At 50.3% G+C, this 17,659-nt stretch overlaps 1 protein-coding gene across 1 annotated transcript in view; it reads right to left on the bottom strand.

Moving 5' to 3' along the window:
• Window positions 1–17,659, bottom strand: part of CACNA1S (calcium voltage-gated channel subunit alpha1 S) — a 47,992-nt gene that overhangs the window by 12,558 nt on the left and 17,775 nt on the right. Inside the window, exons 9-29 of the mRNA XM_085320288.1 lie at window positions 17,031–17,112; window positions 16,241–16,401; window positions 15,273–15,498; window positions 14,504–14,711; window positions 14,112–14,232; window positions 13,497–13,611; window positions 13,275–13,368; window positions 12,378–12,447; window positions 12,011–12,143; window positions 11,594–11,723; window positions 11,168–11,227; window positions 10,389–10,495; window positions 9,872–9,959; window positions 9,480–9,587; window positions 8,553–8,605; window positions 8,130–8,276; window positions 7,590–7,791; window positions 6,437–6,595; window positions 5,942–6,052; window positions 4,298–4,381; window positions 646–702 (exon numbers count right to left, since the gene is read on the bottom strand). Coding sequence (XP_085176414.1) covers window positions 646–702; window positions 4,298–4,381; window positions 5,942–6,052; window positions 6,437–6,595; window positions 7,590–7,791; window positions 8,130–8,276; window positions 8,553–8,605; window positions 9,480–9,587; window positions 9,872–9,959; window positions 10,389–10,495; window positions 11,168–11,227; window positions 11,594–11,723; window positions 12,011–12,143; window positions 12,378–12,447; window positions 13,275–13,368; window positions 13,497–13,611; window positions 14,112–14,232; window positions 14,504–14,711; window positions 15,273–15,498; window positions 16,241–16,401; window positions 17,031–17,112 — 2,516 coding nt within the window. The remainder of the gene's footprint in view (window positions 1–645; window positions 703–4,297; window positions 4,382–5,941; window positions 6,053–6,436; window positions 6,596–7,589; window positions 7,792–8,129; window positions 8,277–8,552; window positions 8,606–9,479; window positions 9,588–9,871; window positions 9,960–10,388; window positions 10,496–11,167; window positions 11,228–11,593; window positions 11,724–12,010; window positions 12,144–12,377; window positions 12,448–13,274; window positions 13,369–13,496; window positions 13,612–14,111; window positions 14,233–14,503; window positions 14,712–15,272; window positions 15,499–16,240; window positions 16,402–17,030; window positions 17,113–17,659) is intronic.

The following is a 17,659-nucleotide window of genomic DNA, read 5'->3' as shown; positions in this document are numbered from 1 at the left end:
GATGGTCTTGAACATCAGTATTGGGCCTCTCTATACCCAGTTACCCCATCACAAGCAGATTAGGCTATGAGTCTGGGTGGGTGAGATTTGGGGGCCTGTGCAACACCAGCCATAGGATATAGTCCATCTTCCAAGGGGAAAGTAAGGCAAAAGGGTCAAATCCCTGCAATTTCTCTGGTTAACAGTGTAAAAAACTGTACAGAAAAATCCTGTTAGGCCTTGCACAAACTAGAAGACAGTTAGAGGAAAGAGGATCTTATAGCCTTCAGCAGCCAGAGGACACCTTTGCAAGACACTCTGTTTTAGTTAGCTCAGTTATACTTGATTTCATTGCCTGGGGGTGGGAAGGAAGTAGGGAAAGCCTGAATCAGTAGCGGAATGTACTGATGGATGGAGAAAAGCTTGGGTCATCCAAGGGTGGGAAGGGATTTCCTCTAGAAAAGGGCTGTGTGTGTGTGGAGGAGTATCTCGCTCCAGGCGCCTCTTAGCAAGGGGAGATCTATGTATGGGAGAGAACACATGGGTTTGGTGTGTGTCTTAACAACATGCAGAACACATGCAAATGCAAGCCATAGGCACACTAGCAAAACTGTGGGCATCAAAAGGAAAAAGGGCCCACTGCAAGCACATGCAGCTGATATTTACAATGCTATCACAGCCTCCGCCGAGGCAGTATAATCCACCACTGGAAGCAAGAACAGTCTGTCAAAAGAATAAGACAGTCAGCAAGAGAAGTGTGTGCATGTGTGTGTGTGTGAGAGAGAGAGAGAGAGATTGACAGATGGATGGATAGGAAAAAGAGAAAGACAGAGACAGAGTAAGATGAAAACTGGGACAAAAGAATGAGATTAAGAGAGGAGACATGGGGAAGGAGAGACAGAGACCTACCATCATTTGGCCTGTTTGGACAAGGAAATGTGACTCCTATGGGGTAGAGGCAGCAGAGGGATGATGGGGAAAGAGTTGGTTATGATGGACTTACCCAACTACGTGTCCTACTGCATTTCATTTGCTGTAATATTTACATCAGAGACAAAGGCATGGCAAGAATATAGACCAGTATGTCTGGTCCAAAGATGCAGGAATGTGTAACTGCCTTCCACAGACTCCCCTCCAGGCCAGACACAGGGCTGTAGTAGGTGTGATTTGAACCCAAGCTGACATGCTCAAGCTAAACTACAGCTTCTCTCCCCAACAAGCTGTGCTGCTCTCATTAAGTCTGCTTGGAAGCTTGACTACATGTGACTGGTGCAAGTTCATTGGGAAGCGAACTCTGAAAGTGGCTGTCCCACACACTACTAGCAGGACAATTCATTTTCCAGCACTGTCCACACACTAATCAAGAGGGTGAAAAACAGAAAATGCTGGTCTAAATGGACACACTCATACACAAACAAGGCACACACACTCACAGGCAGAAGGGAACTCACTCACACACACACACTTGAAGCTCCTGAAAGGTACTCAGAGACACACTCCATTCTTCAGGAGAACCTGTGCCATGCTGGGGCACAGACACTCTTTACCCCAAGAGCCAGGATGGGTACAAACGCACCACCTTCAATGGATAGGGCCAGTCTCAGCTCCTCTCTGCACACAGACAAGGCTCATATCTGGAGCCTGAGTGTTCTTGCAGTGATTTCAGGGGACACTGGATAGGTTGGTAGGGTCAGATTTTGCAAAGATCCTTAGCTTCCAGGGCAGGTTGTGGCAGGATTAATAAGACAGCAGCATGGACACTGCCAGCCCCATATGGTCTAGGGTGCATATCACTTGGGGAGGCACCACCACAGTGACTCCAATCCATATTCTCCCGTTACTAAAATAAGAACTGCCCAGAGCCCCTCAGTACACCCCTGAAATCAGTGGGAACCAGATGACTAAACAGCCATGAGAATATGTCTCTGGTGGCTAGTAGAAGGCTCCTAATARCACAGTTGTTCCCACCTCTTCATCCCGAACAGCCACATACTGAGACATAAGAGAGGAGAGAGGTGCATAATGGAAGGAAGAAAGAAAGACAGGATAGATTTTGCAAACTAGAGTCACATGTTTGGGTGCTCCCAAGAAGGTTTTGGTTCCTGAGAAGGTTTAATCTTCCACCCCTGTAGTGCTGGGTGCAGACTTGTTTTGTGAGGGCCACACTCCAGAAAAAGCTGCAGCCCTAAGGTCTGCCTGCTCAGGCAAGGTGACCTGTGGCAAGTGCAGCAATTACAAACAGATCCTGAGGATCAGAGAAGGACTCACCTTGCACTGACCTCTAAGTAAGGGGGAGATTTATGAAGGGAGAAGTAAGGCTGTCCAGTGATGTGTATCTTTGTTAATCCTAATATCCCCCTCCATGTCACCAGATGGCTGGCAAGAACTCAACAATGCAGGGAAGGATGAGGGCTGGATGGAGAAGAAAGGGCCATGGAGGGAGGCTGGGACACTGTGAGGGGCACAGAGAAGGGCCCAAGCTCTGCTCTCAGCAGAGCATGCACACAGGCTTTAAGGTATCTGAGGACTGTCCTACTGTCAAGGGCTGTGGAGGTGCCCCAAGGCACAGGGCAGAGCAAGACTTTCCATGGCGAAACTGGAACTGGGAACTGGCATTACCTGGCTCTGCCTTGGCACAGCAAGGTGGCAGCTGACACTGCCACTACTCTGGCCGGGGTTAGTCCCTGTCAGCGAAGTCAGCCTAGCCAGGGCACTGGACTCCTCTGGAGGCATGTGACGTGTCCTGAGTGTATTGACTTGCACCAGTCCCACAGACAGCACATCCTTGACATTCATGCCAATTGACCCAGTTTCTTGCTTCACATGGACAGAAAACTGTCCAACTCGGGGTCCTGAGTGCCCCTTTGAATCTCATTTCTGAGTGAAAATAGGACCTTCAGGATGGGGAAAGAGATGACATCCTAGGAGATGATGCCCCACAAGCAAAGGAAAATCAGGCCAATAGCACTGAGTGTGCTCAGAGTTGGAGGACCCAGGGACAGCTGAAAGCTGCCAGGACTGGCAAGAAACCTGGGAGCTCAGCAAGGCTTAAAAGCCAAGAGGTTCAAATGACAGCAGTACTGAAGTGTGGGTCTGTGTAGGGAGGAATGTGTTGCTGTTCCAGAAAGGGAATGGATGGTTCCTCTCATCTCAGTTCTGTGGAGCCTGGAAAGGCCTCATTCTCCAGAGAGGAATGTTACTGCTGCAAAGGGCCTTCATACACTCTCTCCTCCCCAGCACAGAGGAGAATGGCTGAAGGCCACCCCATGCAAGGCTGGGCCAGGGCAGTAGCTCTGCTCGACAGAGCCCTGAAGGACATTGGAGCTGGCAAGCCGCTGCTCTAGAGAGCAAATGGCAAGCTAAATCACTAGGCAGGGTTAGTATGATCTACATGATCCCACAGCTATTTCTACAGATCTGCTAAATGCAGCACACAGTCTCCAGGTGCACAGGGGCATTTTCAGTACTGGGCATCAGGTGTGAAAGTCCCAGTGCTGCAAAAGGTGGCAGCACATGGATTTCTTAGAACACCTCTTTGAAAATGCTTCCAGCAGAGTATTTACACATATAGCCACTGCCTGCAGCCACCCAGCAGTGTCATAGTGCATATGGTACAGAGCTTCCAGAAAGCAGTGTACAGGATATACACATGCACACATACACGATCTTGTGTATGTATATGTATGGTCACTGATCACTGTATATAGGGACACATGTAAAGCAAATGCTTTGAGATTTGATCTGTCTGATCCTCCCATGGCATGTGACAGAAGTGTCTCCCTGCCGGGGACAGGGAGTTGAGGGCAACCATTTTTATTCCTATCTGCAGCAATCTGAGAATGAACATGAGTAACTCTGTCCAGGTTTGTGCATGGGGAAGAAAGGCAGGCTGAGTGGGCAGGGGATGGCACCCATCATGCTTCTCATAGTCCAGTCCTGACTAAGTAGACTGTTTCCCAAAGGATGTCACTGTCTATAGATTTTGGAGACGAAGGGGACAGGGCAGTGTGACATGTTGGCAGACTGGGGGAAATCCCCTACATTTATATAGTGCTTTAAAGTTTGCAGTGTCATGGCTCTGTATCCATGCATCCATGTCACAAGTTGATCCTGGCTGTCTGTTCTCAGAAATGCGAGGAACAAGGACTATATGTCCCGGGGCAGGGACAAAAGAGAGGGACACCAACAGGCTGTGGAGCTGGGCACGGCACTGGTGTCTCTGTCCTTCCCTGGCACAGCACTACAGAACGGCCCAAAGCATGTATGAGCAGCAATACTCCCTGGGGACACTGTAGTGCTGGAGCAGTCTGACACTTACATCAATCTCGCTGAGGATGACATCGATGATGCTGCCAATCACAATGAGGAAGTCAAAGACGTTCCAGGGGTCCCCGAAGTAGCCCTGCCAGGGTGAACCAGAGAGCAGAAATGAATATCGAAGGGTCAAGTTGAAGAGGAGACAGATGCTGGTGCCCCAAAGAAGATGAGGCTGACAAGCAGACAAAACTCTCTACAGAAGGGACGCCCTCTTTTTCGGAGCTAGGGCAGTGGTGCCCACACTACTGGATACAGGATGAGCAGAAGCCACTGCTCCGCTGGCAGCAAAGGAGAGCAGGAGGAGAGCAGTGCTCTAGCACCACCCCAAGCAACAATGTTGCACAGTTAGGATGAGGAGGATTGTCTGCAACCTCTGATGTCTCGGGCAGAGCCAAAGGTAGAGATTGTAGTCAGATTCAGGACCCTATCATCAAGTGTTTGGTTTTGTCTTTCAATGGTGTCAAATGAGGAGGGTACAGAGAGGTAGCTGGAGGTATAGCAGGTCTCTGGCCCCCAATCCCACCAGAGATAAAGATGACCTCAAAGATGGAAGCAATGGCTAGTTGCACTGGGTTAGATGGGGCTAGCAAGGATAGCCCTAACAATTGATAGACCTTCCAGAGTCTCATAGGTCCTGCTCACTGGGGCTCCCAAGGGTCACATGAGGAGAATTTCTTTGGACTCTCAGGTCTTGGGGCTTGTGGAGGAGAGATGCCAAATACAAGGGAAATCGTAGAATCATAGAATCAGTAAGGTTGGAAGGGACCTCTGGAGATCATCTAGTCCAAACTACCTGCTCAGCAGGGTCACCTACAGCGTGTTACATAGGGTTGCACCCAGGTGGGCCTTGAATATCTCCAGAGAAGGAGACGCCACAACCTCTCTGGGCAACCTGTTCCAGTGCTCTGTCACTCTCACAGGGACGAAATTCCTCCTCACATTCAGRTGGAWCKTCYTGTGGTTTAATKKSTGCCCATTGCCTCTTSTCCTGYCACATGGGACAACTGAAAAGAGTTTGTCCCCATCCCCTTGACACCCTCCCTTCAGGTACTTAAACACATTGATAAGATCCCCCCTTCAATCTTCTCTTCCCCAGGCTAAAAAGGCCCAGCTCTCACAGCCGTTCCTCATAGGGCAGATGCTCCAGCCCTCTGATCATCTTTGTAGCCCTGTGCTGGACTCTCTCCAGTAGCTCCATGTGTCTCTTGTACTGGAGAGCCCAGAACTGGATGCAGTACTCCAGATGAGGCCTCACCAGGGCTGAGTAGAGGGGCAGGATCACCTCCCTCAACTCGCTGGCAAGTCTTCCCAATGCACTCCAGGATACCATTGGCCTTCTTGGCCACAAGGGCACATTGCTGGCTCACGGCCAATCTGTCATCCACCAGCACTCCCAGGTTCTTCTCTGCAGAGCTGCTCTCCAGAAGGTCAGCCCCCAGCTTGTACTGGTACCTAGGGTTACTTTTCCCTAGGTGCAGGACTCTGCACTTGCCCTTGTTGAACCTCAGAAGGTTCCTCTCTACCCAGCTCTCCAGCCAGTCTAGGTCTCTCTGAATGGCAGCACAGCCCTCAGGTGTATCATCATGCATGCCCTTGGCCTAGCCTGAGACCATGCCCCAGCCTATGGACCCTGTCCTGCCCTCACCTTGGCTTTAAAAGCCATGAGCTTGAGGATCATCTCCAAGGTGAAGAGGATGGTGAAGGCCACATTGAGGATGTCTGAGATGTGGTTCATCTCTGCAGACTGGTTGTAATGCTGAGGAGATGGAAGGAAGAATCATGTGAGCCAAWGGTCAAGCACAGCCTCCATTGTGAGCCCAGAGGTGTGGGCTGGATTAAGACCCTCTCTTACACACCTATGGCTCAGAAAGGGTTAGCAAAAAAAAAAAAAAAAAAAAAAAAAATTTTCCTGCAGCCCCTCCTCAGTGCTTCTCACATTCTTGTGCAGCCCCTCCTCTGAGCTTCCCACATCCAGCCAGTCCTACCTAGCATCTAGTCCCAGGGATGCTGAGCACAGAGCACCAGTTTTGCCATATTGTACCCTCTCTTCAGAGGCTCTCTGAAAGTAATAGAGCTGAGCCAGTGGGTCATACACTGTTGACACCGTCCATCATTTGTGGTCAGTACTCTGCCCCCTTACCTGCATGCCCAGGCAGATGGTGTTCAGCAGAATCAGGAAGAACATGAGGTACTCAAAATAAGAGGAGGTGACCACATACCAGATCTGATACTGGTAGGGGTTCTTGGGGATGTAGCGTCTCAGTGGGCGAGCTTTCAGTGCATACTGCACACACTGGCGCTGGGGAAGAGGGAGACAGATGTGATGCACACAGAGGAGCATGGGGCAGCACCAGTGGCACAGGCACACAGCCAGAACCAGTGACAATGCTGCACATCCCCATAGGCATAAGCTGTGTCTCTCACTTTTTTTTTTAGCTCAGTGACATGGGCTAGGGTGAATGATGTTTCAAGTATCTGCTGTGCTTTCTGCAGAGACCCCTAACAAGCACCCACACATGACTAAGTTTCCAAAGCCACTGCTTGCCCTCTAAAGTTTGTCATGCTGTTCCATCATACTTCCTTCCTTGATCCCTCAAACTGTCTAGTTTTCATGGCACTTTTGCAGAGTCCATCAGGATTGGCAGAGGGCAGCCTCAGGGCATCATGGATACCATGAGTGCAAGGAGTATTAGATTTTCTCTCCACACTACAGAGTTGCTCAGCAGGCACTTCCTTCCCTGGCTGGCTAAGGTCATCCTTGCAGGGTTAGTGTGCTGGCACCCCTAGCTCAAAGTGTCCATGCTGCATCTGTAGGCTTGCTCAGCACCTGGGTATCCCAGCACCTCCTTTTAGCCTGGAGGCATCTGTATCTACTTCTCCTTACCTGCATGTGCTGTGTCCCCTGCTGATGCTGGTCTCACTGCTGCTTCTATTTCCCCTATCTTCAGCCCTCTGTTCCAGGTCAGTCAGGGCACCCCACTTGAACCAGAAAGCCCAGTCCCTCATTCTGGTCCACTTTGCCCTGCCCTTGGAAAGCTACTACCTGGTTCTTGTCAGGCTTGTCTTGTGCTAGGAGTCCTTGTATTGGGCACTTAGCCAGCTCACCTGGCCCAGAATGCTGGGCATTGGTACAGCTTCAATTCACCCTACTCCAGCAGTGCCAACAATAAGGACTGATCAGATTCAGGCTGCTTCCGAAGTGTCAGAACTCAGAACAGGTCCAGTTCACCCTAATCCAGAAGCAGCAGTACCCAGGGCTTGTTCACCTCCTCCTGCCCCAGTAATCTCAGTACCTGGTTCTTGTCCAGCTCACAGTTCTTGTACTCGCTCTCCCCCTGCTCCTGGAAGGTGACAATGACAAAGCCCACAAAGATGTTCATCATAAAGAAGGCAATAAGGATGATGTAGATGATGAAGAACATCGCAATCTCCACCCGGTAGTTGTAGATAGGGCCTGTATCCTCAGCATTAGTGTCAATGGCCTTGTATAGAAGCCTAGAAGAGGGACAGGGAAGGAAGAGAGATCCTGACTGGGAGTAGGGGAAAAAAAAAAAAAAAAAAAAAAAAAAAAGGCATGTTTCCTTGAAGATGTCAGAGAGCTCTCAGGACATCCCAAATCCAGCAGAGGTGGAATAGGGCTGCCAGGGCTGCCTTGTCTGCCCCACAGCCCCCACAAGGAGGATATTAGACCTGCTCCTTGGCCTGAACAATGTTTCTTTCCTTGGAAAATCCCTCTCAGAAAATGGCATTTAGTCTGAGCCAGGTGGCAATGACCTGCCTCCAGCACAGGTCTGGCCCCTTGACTAGGCCTACATCCCTGCCTGCAGACTCACTGTGGCCAGCCCTCGAAGGTGGAGACAGTGAAAAGCGACATCATGGCTGACAGGACGTTGTCAAAGTGGAAGTCATTGTGCAACCAGTTGCGCTCAAGCATTACAATCTGCGTTGGGTCTCCGTCCACATAGGTGATGAAATGACCCCTGCAATGGGAGGGATGCAATGTTTACAGTGCCATGCCTCCTTCTACCTGCCAGTGCGGCACAGGCCAAGGGCTGCTTGGAGCCTGATAGGGGAGGATGGCCCTGTGCTTATTCCCAATTTACACCAGGGCAAGGGAAAGCAGCATGAGACACCAAACCCCACTTTTGACTGCAAGATTCCCTTGCAGCAACACAGAGCAAACTGCTCCTCAGCCTTCACCTTCCTGGCCTCTGCACCAGAGCACTCAGCTGGACTGTGTTGCCCAGAGCTCTTACCTGCATTCCTTCTCTGTTAACTTCGACGGATCTGTACAGCTGTAGAACTTCCCCTGCATTGAACAGATATCAGGAAAGACTATGATTTTGCTGGGATTTCAGAAGCCCTGAGGAAGTTTGACTTTTTCATAGACCACAGCCAATCCCCATTCTGCATCTCTGCTAGTTCTGATATGTGCCACAGAGTGCTGCAGGCCTTCCCACTCCACTTGTCAACACAACCCAGCCTGGAGCTCAAGGGATATCTCAGGGGCCATGGTAGACCTTGTAGCCAATTCTAGGTTGAGACACACAAAAGATGCCTAATACTGTAGTGAAAACAAATTCTCCAAGGCCCAGAGCTGACTCATGCCATCTGGTAGCTAATTATTTGGAAAACAGGGAATGAAGAAATAACTATAGAAGTAACCAAAATCTAATGTATGCTGACAGCTCTGCTGAGTTTGCAGGGAATTCTGAGAGCTCTCTTCACATTGGCTGGGAATTTAAATCCAGTTATCAGAACAAAGCTTGCTCAGCCAGGGCTGGCTCTGCTTTTTCTAAGAATAGTCCCAGGGAGCAGCCAGGGACCAGACAGCAAGGGTGCTCCTGTAGAAAAGTCCAAAGTGGTAATGGAAATCATAAGCACTTGTCATCTTACAGAGGAGAAATTGAAGCAGTATGTGAGGACAGGGAACTAGTCCCTTTATGTGTGTAGTCTGGATGCCACAATTACCTAGATGTTTCCTGCCATCCCTCCCACTAGCTGCCTCTTTTCCCTGGCTGTCTGGGGCAGGCAGGTCTCCTTTCAGAATACGACCTGTGCTAACCCCAACACTGGGAGATGGCTTCTTTTGAGGATTATGGCTAAAAGAGTCTGTCCAGAGCATCTCTGAGCAGGGGGGAGAGAGCAGGGAGGTCTCCCTGCCTGTGGGAGACATCTCTCACCTTGAAGAGCTGGACCCCAATGCAGGCAAACATGAACTGCAGCAATGTTGTGACGATCACAATGTTGCCAATAGTCTTGATGGCCACAAACACACACTGGACCACATGCTGTGGAAGGTGAGGAGAGAGCACACATGAGCATGTCTAGGGGAGGTTTCTCCATCCTGTTTCTCACTCACTGTAGGGACTGGACCCAGGAAGAGAAGGTAGATGAAAGCAGAATCCTACCAAGGACAGTGGAATCAGGTAAGCTCCTTCCACGTATTGCATCTCATAAGAAGGTGAAATTCAGTTCCCAGCCTGGCAAACCCCAAAGAGTGTGGAGCCTGCCACATAACCTCACATAGGGATTCCCATGGGTTGAGGACATCTTTTCCTGTCCTCCCTCTTACCTTCAGCCCCTTTGCCCTGTTAATAGCTCGCAGAGGCCTCAGTACCCTCAGCACCCGGAGGATCTTTACCACTGAGATGGTGCTGGACCTGGAGAGGAAAGCAGAGCTGAGAAGGGCAATTCTTCTGCCCAGGCCAGCTGGTATGAACCTGCAAATCTGCCAGGTAGGCCAGGCCAAGATCATGGATGAGCAGCAAGGGATGGCTGAGACATGCAGATATCACTAAACCATCAGGTTACATGGGGCCAAAGCACACCAGTGGCTAGAGAAAGCGATTCCAAATTGAATTTCTGCCTGGATGTTTGACTTTGACATTAAAAGAGTTTTTTTTCTCCTTGCCTCCCATCCACATTCTTCTCAGTGTAGTGGCAACTATGGGCACTAACACATAGTTAATACCCCAGGGGATGGCTATTCCTTCTCCATCTGACCTGGAGAACTGTAGCACTCAAGCTACAGCTGGCCTGCTTGGCTAAAGAGACCAATGCTGACCCCTGTGTAGTATGGAGGTGCTTACTCAATTCCCATGGAGATGAGAGAGACAGCAACAACGAGAAGGTCGAGGATGTTGAATGAGTTCCTACAGAAGGAGCCTTTGTGCAGGAAAGCACCGTATGCTGTCATCTGGGGAGCAGAGGGAGTTAGTAGAAAGGTCAGGCAAGGCTGAGGGACATGGTCGCTCTACAGCCCTGGGACAAATGTCTCAAGAGGGGCTTCTCACAGACCTGTGGGCTGGGGACCCTATCTTGCTCAGACTTGTTGCTCTGGAGCCAGACAGCGAGCTGACTTCAGGTGAGTTAGAAATTCTCCGTGTTGCACTGGCTGGAGATATACCATTTTCTAATTATTCAGCAAATTAAAGAAGAGAAAAGCAAAGAGACTGCAGTGGGAGCGGGACTCAATAGCTATTGGAATTATTGTTTCCCTCCTCAACTTTTCACTGCTTTCTCTTTTGCAGTGTTTCTACTGCCTGATCTCACTGAAGGGGACACATGGCCCTGGGGCTGGTCACACACACCCTAGACTGCGGGAACAGCAGAGACTTGAGGCTCAGACAGAAGCTTTTCCCCACTGGGTCCTGGAGCTTGTGGAACTGGAAAGCTCCAAGCCTGGAGCTTGTCACCAAAAAGATTGACTTCCCACAGCCAGAACCCTGTTTAGACTCACACTCCACGTCTTGACATACTCGCTCTTTATGGTCTGCCTATATGGATCTGCCTATGCATAGTCATCCCTTCCTTGTCAGCAGCTGGAGGGACTGTGCATGGCCAGGGCCATGGGGGCAGAGGGACTCACCTTCAAGACAATTTCTACTGTGAAGACAGAGGTGAAGCCAATGTCAAAATATCCAAGAATCTGGAGACAGAAATACCAGAAATTGGTGAGATTTTGGCCCACCTTGAGAAGAAGGCATTGCCCTCCCATACTCAGGGCTGAAGCCAGGAGTCTTAGTCCCTCAGATTATTTCTTCCATGGACATAAAACAAGAATAGGGTTAGAAGGTACACTAGAAGACTTTCTTCCTGAAGACCAGAAGACAAACAGGGAGCTCTTAGTGAGACTCCTATTCTGTGCATAGAAGTGTCTCACAGGGAGAAAAAATCACAGGTACCGAAACCTGCCTGGACACAATGCCTGGCAAGCAGGTCTCTGCTTACTGGGGAAATGAGTGTCTCCATGCAGTCTTCCCACCCATTTCATCCCTCTGGAGCCATGTGACACCTGGTTGCGGAAGGACTCAGCCCGGATGGGATCCTCAGCTGCCAGCGAGATGCTGCTGAGCAAGATGAAGAGCAGGATGAAGTTGGTGAACCAGGTGGCATTGACAATTCTGTGGCACAGCATCCGAAATCTGCAGAGGACAGAGATGGTACGAGACATTGCCATGGGGCCAGAAGGGTATTAGGTGGGGCCGCAATAGCCTGAAGGAGGGTTATGGCTAAACCTTGAGAACAGGAGGGCCCTGGACTTGAAGGGATGTCTGTGCTAGCTCTTCCATAGAAAAGATTGTGTTGTCCCAGTGAGCTGGCTACCTCTAGGGATGGCTGTTATGCACAGGTCTTTGTGTGGAAGGGTTGGTGCCAGAGGTACCCAGGTTAGCTCTGGTTTCATCACGCCAAGAGAAGAGAGGATGCCTACTTGTTAGTGGGGCTGAAAATGAAGAAGGAGCTGGCTTCAGGCATAGGCACAGCCTTCTCTTTCAGCTGTAACTCTGCCAGAGGACGTGGCCGAGGGCTCAGAGGGATTTCAGGCTCATCTTCTTCATCATCACCTGCAGGGTGGCGACAGAGAGGGAAACGGAAAAGGTCACCCAGAGAAGGAGAGGGAGTGGGATCCTGCGGTGGATCCTGTGATACTGATCTGGATCCTGTGCTAGAAAGATCTCACTGCCCTGAGGCTGATGGGAGGTGACAGCATCCTTCACCCCTCACACAGTCAGGGAGGTAGTACCATCCCCTGCTGTGTCTCCCAGCCTTCCTGTTCTCCTTCCAGGGGCAAATCTTACCTGGGAAGTCCGCAGAAGGGTAGGGGTCTTTGATCTCATTGACATTGGATTCAAATTCATCCACTTTTAACTGAAACAAGGGAGAGACAAAGAAGAAGACAGTCAGCTGAGTGTGACAATATTGGTGCTAAATACTGCATGTCAGACAGACTCCAGAAGTCTGGAAGCCATGTAGTGCAAGCAGTTTCTTTGTGTGCTGCACATACAGCATGCAGTGCATGGTTCCCTGGCCCGGGATGGAGCAGGGTGGGGGAAAAATTTCAGGGATGCTACAATCTGAGCAAAGAACAACACCAAGAGTATTGGACAGGGAAATAGGTGCTGGTCAAGAGCTCTGGGCCTTGTACCTGTGCAACAGGTGGACCAAAACATGGAGTGATTCCTGTGGAGTATCTCGGGAGAGGAAAAGAGCTGCAGGCCAAACACTCATAAGAGGCAGCTTAGCACATGATCATTCTAGCTAAGCAGAACGCTTAGCACATGATCATTCTAGCTAAGCAGAACGCTCTGTGCAACAGGAGTGCTGGTGTGAACAGTGAGAATGTGTGGATGTGAGTCTGGGATGCTGGTATACACCTGTTCCCCTCCATGCTGGTATACACCAGTCTGCTTCAACTACTGCCAACTGGCTGCGTCCAGGAAAATGAATCACAGGAGAGGTTCCCCAGCTATGGCTGGGAACACCCAGCTCTAGGGCTCCACCAGGTAGCAGGTCCTGCCAGGGTCCTAGAGAGGCCTCATTACCGGAGGATGCTAACATGAGGATCATTCTGGCCCAGCAGTGTCCAGACTCAGGTTGGTTCCAAACCTTTGAGGCACTGTCAGTCCTGACTGGTGGCAGAAGGTGTCTGGTCCTTCATCAGGATCTCCCCAAGTCCTGGCCCTACCAGCACTAACCTTGGCTGTTGTGGGAATCCCTTCCCCCTTTGCTTTCTGCTCAAGCTTCTTTGCCAACAGCTGCTTCTCATCTTCAGACTTCTCTGGGTAACCTCTGCAGGACAGGAGAGAAGAGGAGAGGAGAGGAGACTTAACCCAAGGCAGAGGCATCACTGATGCCATGTGTCCTCATGCTCCAAAGCTCCTGATTTTGGAGCTCCCACTGCCAGGGTCATCACTTACCTGGACATCTTCCGACGCTTGCGCTCCTCTGCTTTGGCTTTCTGGGCTGAGGTCAGGCTCTCAGCTTCAGCCAGGTTATCAACTGCGATAGCCAGGAAAACATTGAGGAGGATGTCTGGAAGTAAAGCGCTAAGGACATACAGGAGATAGTTCCCCTTTGAAGGATATGGCCAAACTGTCCCTGATATCCAGGTTGCCCTGAAAAACATTCCTGGAGCTGAGCCCTTGAGACATGCCTGGCTGGTGATCCTTGACCCTGCACACATCCCTCTTCCTTGCGTGCACTGAGCCTTTGGTTGACCGATCCATCCCTCTCTTGGCTCAGTTCATCCAGCTCAGTCTTGTTTCTGCATTGACTGATGCCTGAAGATTTGCTTGTCAGTCCCTGTGGTGTGCTTTCCTCCAGCCTCTCGACCCCAAACACCACCAGTGCAAGCCCTGAAGCCTAAGTTTTGTTCCACTGCTGTTCAGCACTGAAGGGGTTAAGGCAGCCCCCCCTCCCCCAACATACACATCCCTTGCTCTCTGCCCCTGCACAGCACCTTTAATTGATGCTATGAGGTCACTGCACCAGGGGACAGGAAGCCTGGACCTGACTTCACAGGTGGAGGATACAGTTTCCACAGACGAAGAGAATGATGAAGTAGATGCAGACCAGCATGCCAGGGAAGGCTGGGCCCCCATAGGCCATGATCCCATGATACATGATTGAATTCCAGTCCTCTCCTGTCAGGATCTGGGAACAGAGAAAGGATAATGTGAGACAGGAATGGGAATTATAGAGCACCTGCACCAAAGCAGGACAGAATCTCTTCTCCAGCTCTGAACCAGCATTGCCTCTCATGACCCCAGTCTCATCTCTGTGCTCCAACTTCAAAGCCACACCATCTCCCTACAGACCCACACATCTCTCCTAGGCCTTGGCTCTTGCCACGAGAAATACAGGCCAGCCAAGAACCTTGGCATCCTGTCTCCCACCCCTATGCTCTGTTTGCCACAGCCCATACCTGGAAAACACTGATGAGGGCCTGGGGGAAGTTGTCAAAAGTACTGCGCCACACCTCCATGTCTTCGAAGTCATACTTGCCTCCAAAGAGCTGCATTCCCAGCAGGGCAAAGACAATAATGAAGAGGAAGAGGAGGAGGAGCAAAGAGGCAATAGAGCGAACTGAGTTGAGTAGGGAGGCCACCAGATTGCTCAGAGATGTCCAGTACCTGGGCAGGGGGGAGACAGGAGTGTATGGGAAGGGAATGACTGGAAGAGGCTGCAGGACCAGGGCAGAAGGAACATGTCGCTCTGCCCTGAGAGCTGCACCAGCAGCCCAGCAAGGGGATTCTGGCCCTGTGCCACTCGCAGGGCTGGAAACTAAGATTTCTCCAGCCAGACCCCAGGAGGTGGAAATTAAACTCCAAGTGTAGTGTGCAAGACATTTCACTGCCTACACAGGGCTCCACCAGACAGGAGCAGGGGATGAACATGTAGTGAGTTGGTGTCAGAAGGAGAACTCAAGAGTGCTAGCCCACAGAACCCCCATTTACAACACATCAGAACCCAGAGCAAGAGCAAAAAGCCTCTGGGAGACCTTCACAAACACCTTCTCTATCCTCTTCCCTGCTCCCAGATCTTGTCCTGCAGATGGATAAATCCCCACTTTGGCCTTGCCTCTCCCTCCAGGAGCTCTTAGCTCTGCTCACACTGCAGCCCTCCGAAGGGAAAAGGCCAGTGAGGTTGGGTGGTCAATAAGCCCACAGAGCCCACAGAGTTCCTGCACCAACCTGGTGATCTTGAAGATGCGGAGGAGCCGGATGCAACGCAACACAGAGATGCCCAGAGGTGACAGGGTACTGAGTTCCACCAGGATAGTCTCCAAGATTCCCGCACACACCACAAAGCAATCAAAGCGGTTGAAAAGAGACATGAAGTACTGGCGCAGACCCAGTGCATACATCTTCAGCAGCATCTCAGCCGCAAAGAGTGATAGCAGCACCCTGTTAGCATTGTCTAGGATGGGAGACCCAACATATCAGAGCTTGGAACTCTTCATCTCTGCATAGCACTGCACGAAGACAGTGCTGCCCACCTCCCTTCTCTGCCCACCACTGACCCCTGAGTAGCAGTTGCAACAAATCCTTCTTTTAGGGAGCATCCAAGAGAGAAGGGTGGGGAGACGGCTGACACATCTACAACTACGTGTTTGCATTTGTGGGTGTGTGTTTGTACCATGTATGTCAGTGCATGCAGTTTGTCCACCTATGTATCTCTGCATGTAGTGTGTGTGTGTGTTGGGCTCTGTGTGTGTGTTTTCACATGGCCAAACTGCGAATTTATGTGTGCACAGCTGTATTCTGTTTGTGCATATATGTGTTCACGCATGAGCACATGCAGTGTGACTGCATGTGTGTATGTGTGTGGCTGTACTTTGTGTGCAAGTGTCCTAGTGTGTGTACTCTGTGTTCAGTGGTAGGTATAGCACTCTGTGTGTGTGCACAGTGCAAGACCATGTGCACACTCTGTATGTATCAGCATATACACTGTGCATATGCCATGCGCCTTTGTGTGACAGTGTTGTGCCGATGGWGCACACACACTTGTGTGCAAGCAGTGTTTGTGTGTGTGAGAAAGTTTGAATGTGTCTAAAAGAGACTGTGCTCTACTAATGTGACATGTAAAATCAGCGTGTGCATATGTTTGCATGACTGCAGGGTGTCTAGAGCCCTCCCTCACTCCGGTGCTCTTTGCTCACCTTGTACCCTGGTTAGCCAGTCGGGCTGTAAGTAGTGTTCAGAGGCGATGGACAAGGTATTCAGTGCCACAAGCAGGATGACAAGCCAGTAGAAGAACTTGGATTTCACCACATCCCTGCACTTCCTGCGAAACATTCGGTTCCAACGCCTCCACTGGCGGCTAGAGAGACAGGCCAGAAGCATCATGAAAGGCCAGCCAGCAGGTCCTGCTCAGCCCTGACACCAGGGCAGTGCCTGTGGTCAATGGAGTAGAACTACTCCTGCTTCCTTATCCAGGGCATTTCCCTGAGAGGGACTGAGATGGTCAGCCATCAGTGGGCCACGTGAATGCTGGAGAAATACACGGTGCACCCTCCACTAGCAACTGCAGGCTCTGGGGTAAGGGGACATAACCAGGGAACAAACTCTTTGGCTACACTAACTCAAGTTTGCAGTTCATTGATACAAACACCTCCTGAGTCCTTTTTGGCCTGCAGTGACTTCTAGTTTCCTGTCATGGGCACACCTCCTAAATTGTAGGACATGCTGCATAGGGCAGGAGAAGATGCCTCAAGCCTAGTTCCAAAGTGAAGAGGTAATTTACTCTGAAATGGTTTCTTGCCCATACCAGAGCAAAATTCCCCGCTGTCTGATAACCTGGATGTTTGTATCTCCTCCTTAACACATAGTCCTTAGCTTTCCTCAAGGAACTGTGGTTGACAATACAGCCTGGCACAGCCAGGATGGCAAGACAAAAACCATGCAAGCCCACATGCAAGGTAGCAGATGGTTCAACAAGTGCATACTCACAAGTAGACAATCCATTTGTTCATGCCCTCAATTTCATACAAGCTCTCTGTCTCAGACCCTCCTTCATCCAACGGCATCATACCTATAGGGAGAGCAAAATTGCAGGCTTTCCTCAGAGCCCTTGAGAAAAACATCATGGAAGGGACCTGTCCCAGGAGCACACACAAAAGAGCTTTCTTACTTGAAGTAAATATAAGAAACATGGTTCCAGGGAGACAGCAGGGAGAGCTTTGACAGGTAATTTTAACTGTCTCATGCAAACCAAATAAATAGGAGGAACTGGAAATATCTGCATTGCAGTAAGAGCAACAGCAACACAGTGGGGCAGGCTGGACAGCCTGTAGTGTATAGGCAGATTCCTCCATCATACGAGATGCTTCCAGAACAGAGAAAAACTGGGATCAATAGTGATCTAAACTAGTGCTGCATAACAGGATGTGTTTAAGAACATTGGCTGCAGGTGTGAACTTTGATCTTTCGCGTTGCTTCCCAAGGTCTTTTGCACACATATATAAGCTCAGCTTGAGGCATGAAAAATTACTACACTTTTTGCTAGGCTGCAAAGCACTGGCAGAGGACATGAGTGACCAACAGACCACTCAGTGCCAGAGATCCCTAGGCCTTGATGC

This window comes from Rhea americana, unplaced genomic scaffold (genome assembly GCF_003343005.1).
Source record: "Rhea americana isolate MKP2758 unplaced genomic scaffold, rheAme1 scaffold_626, whole genome shotgun sequence".
NCBI classification, from domain to species: domain Eukaryota; kingdom Metazoa; phylum Chordata; class Aves; order Rheiformes; family Rheidae; genus Rhea; species Rhea americana.
This window is presented reverse-complemented; position numbering and strand designations above follow the sequence as displayed.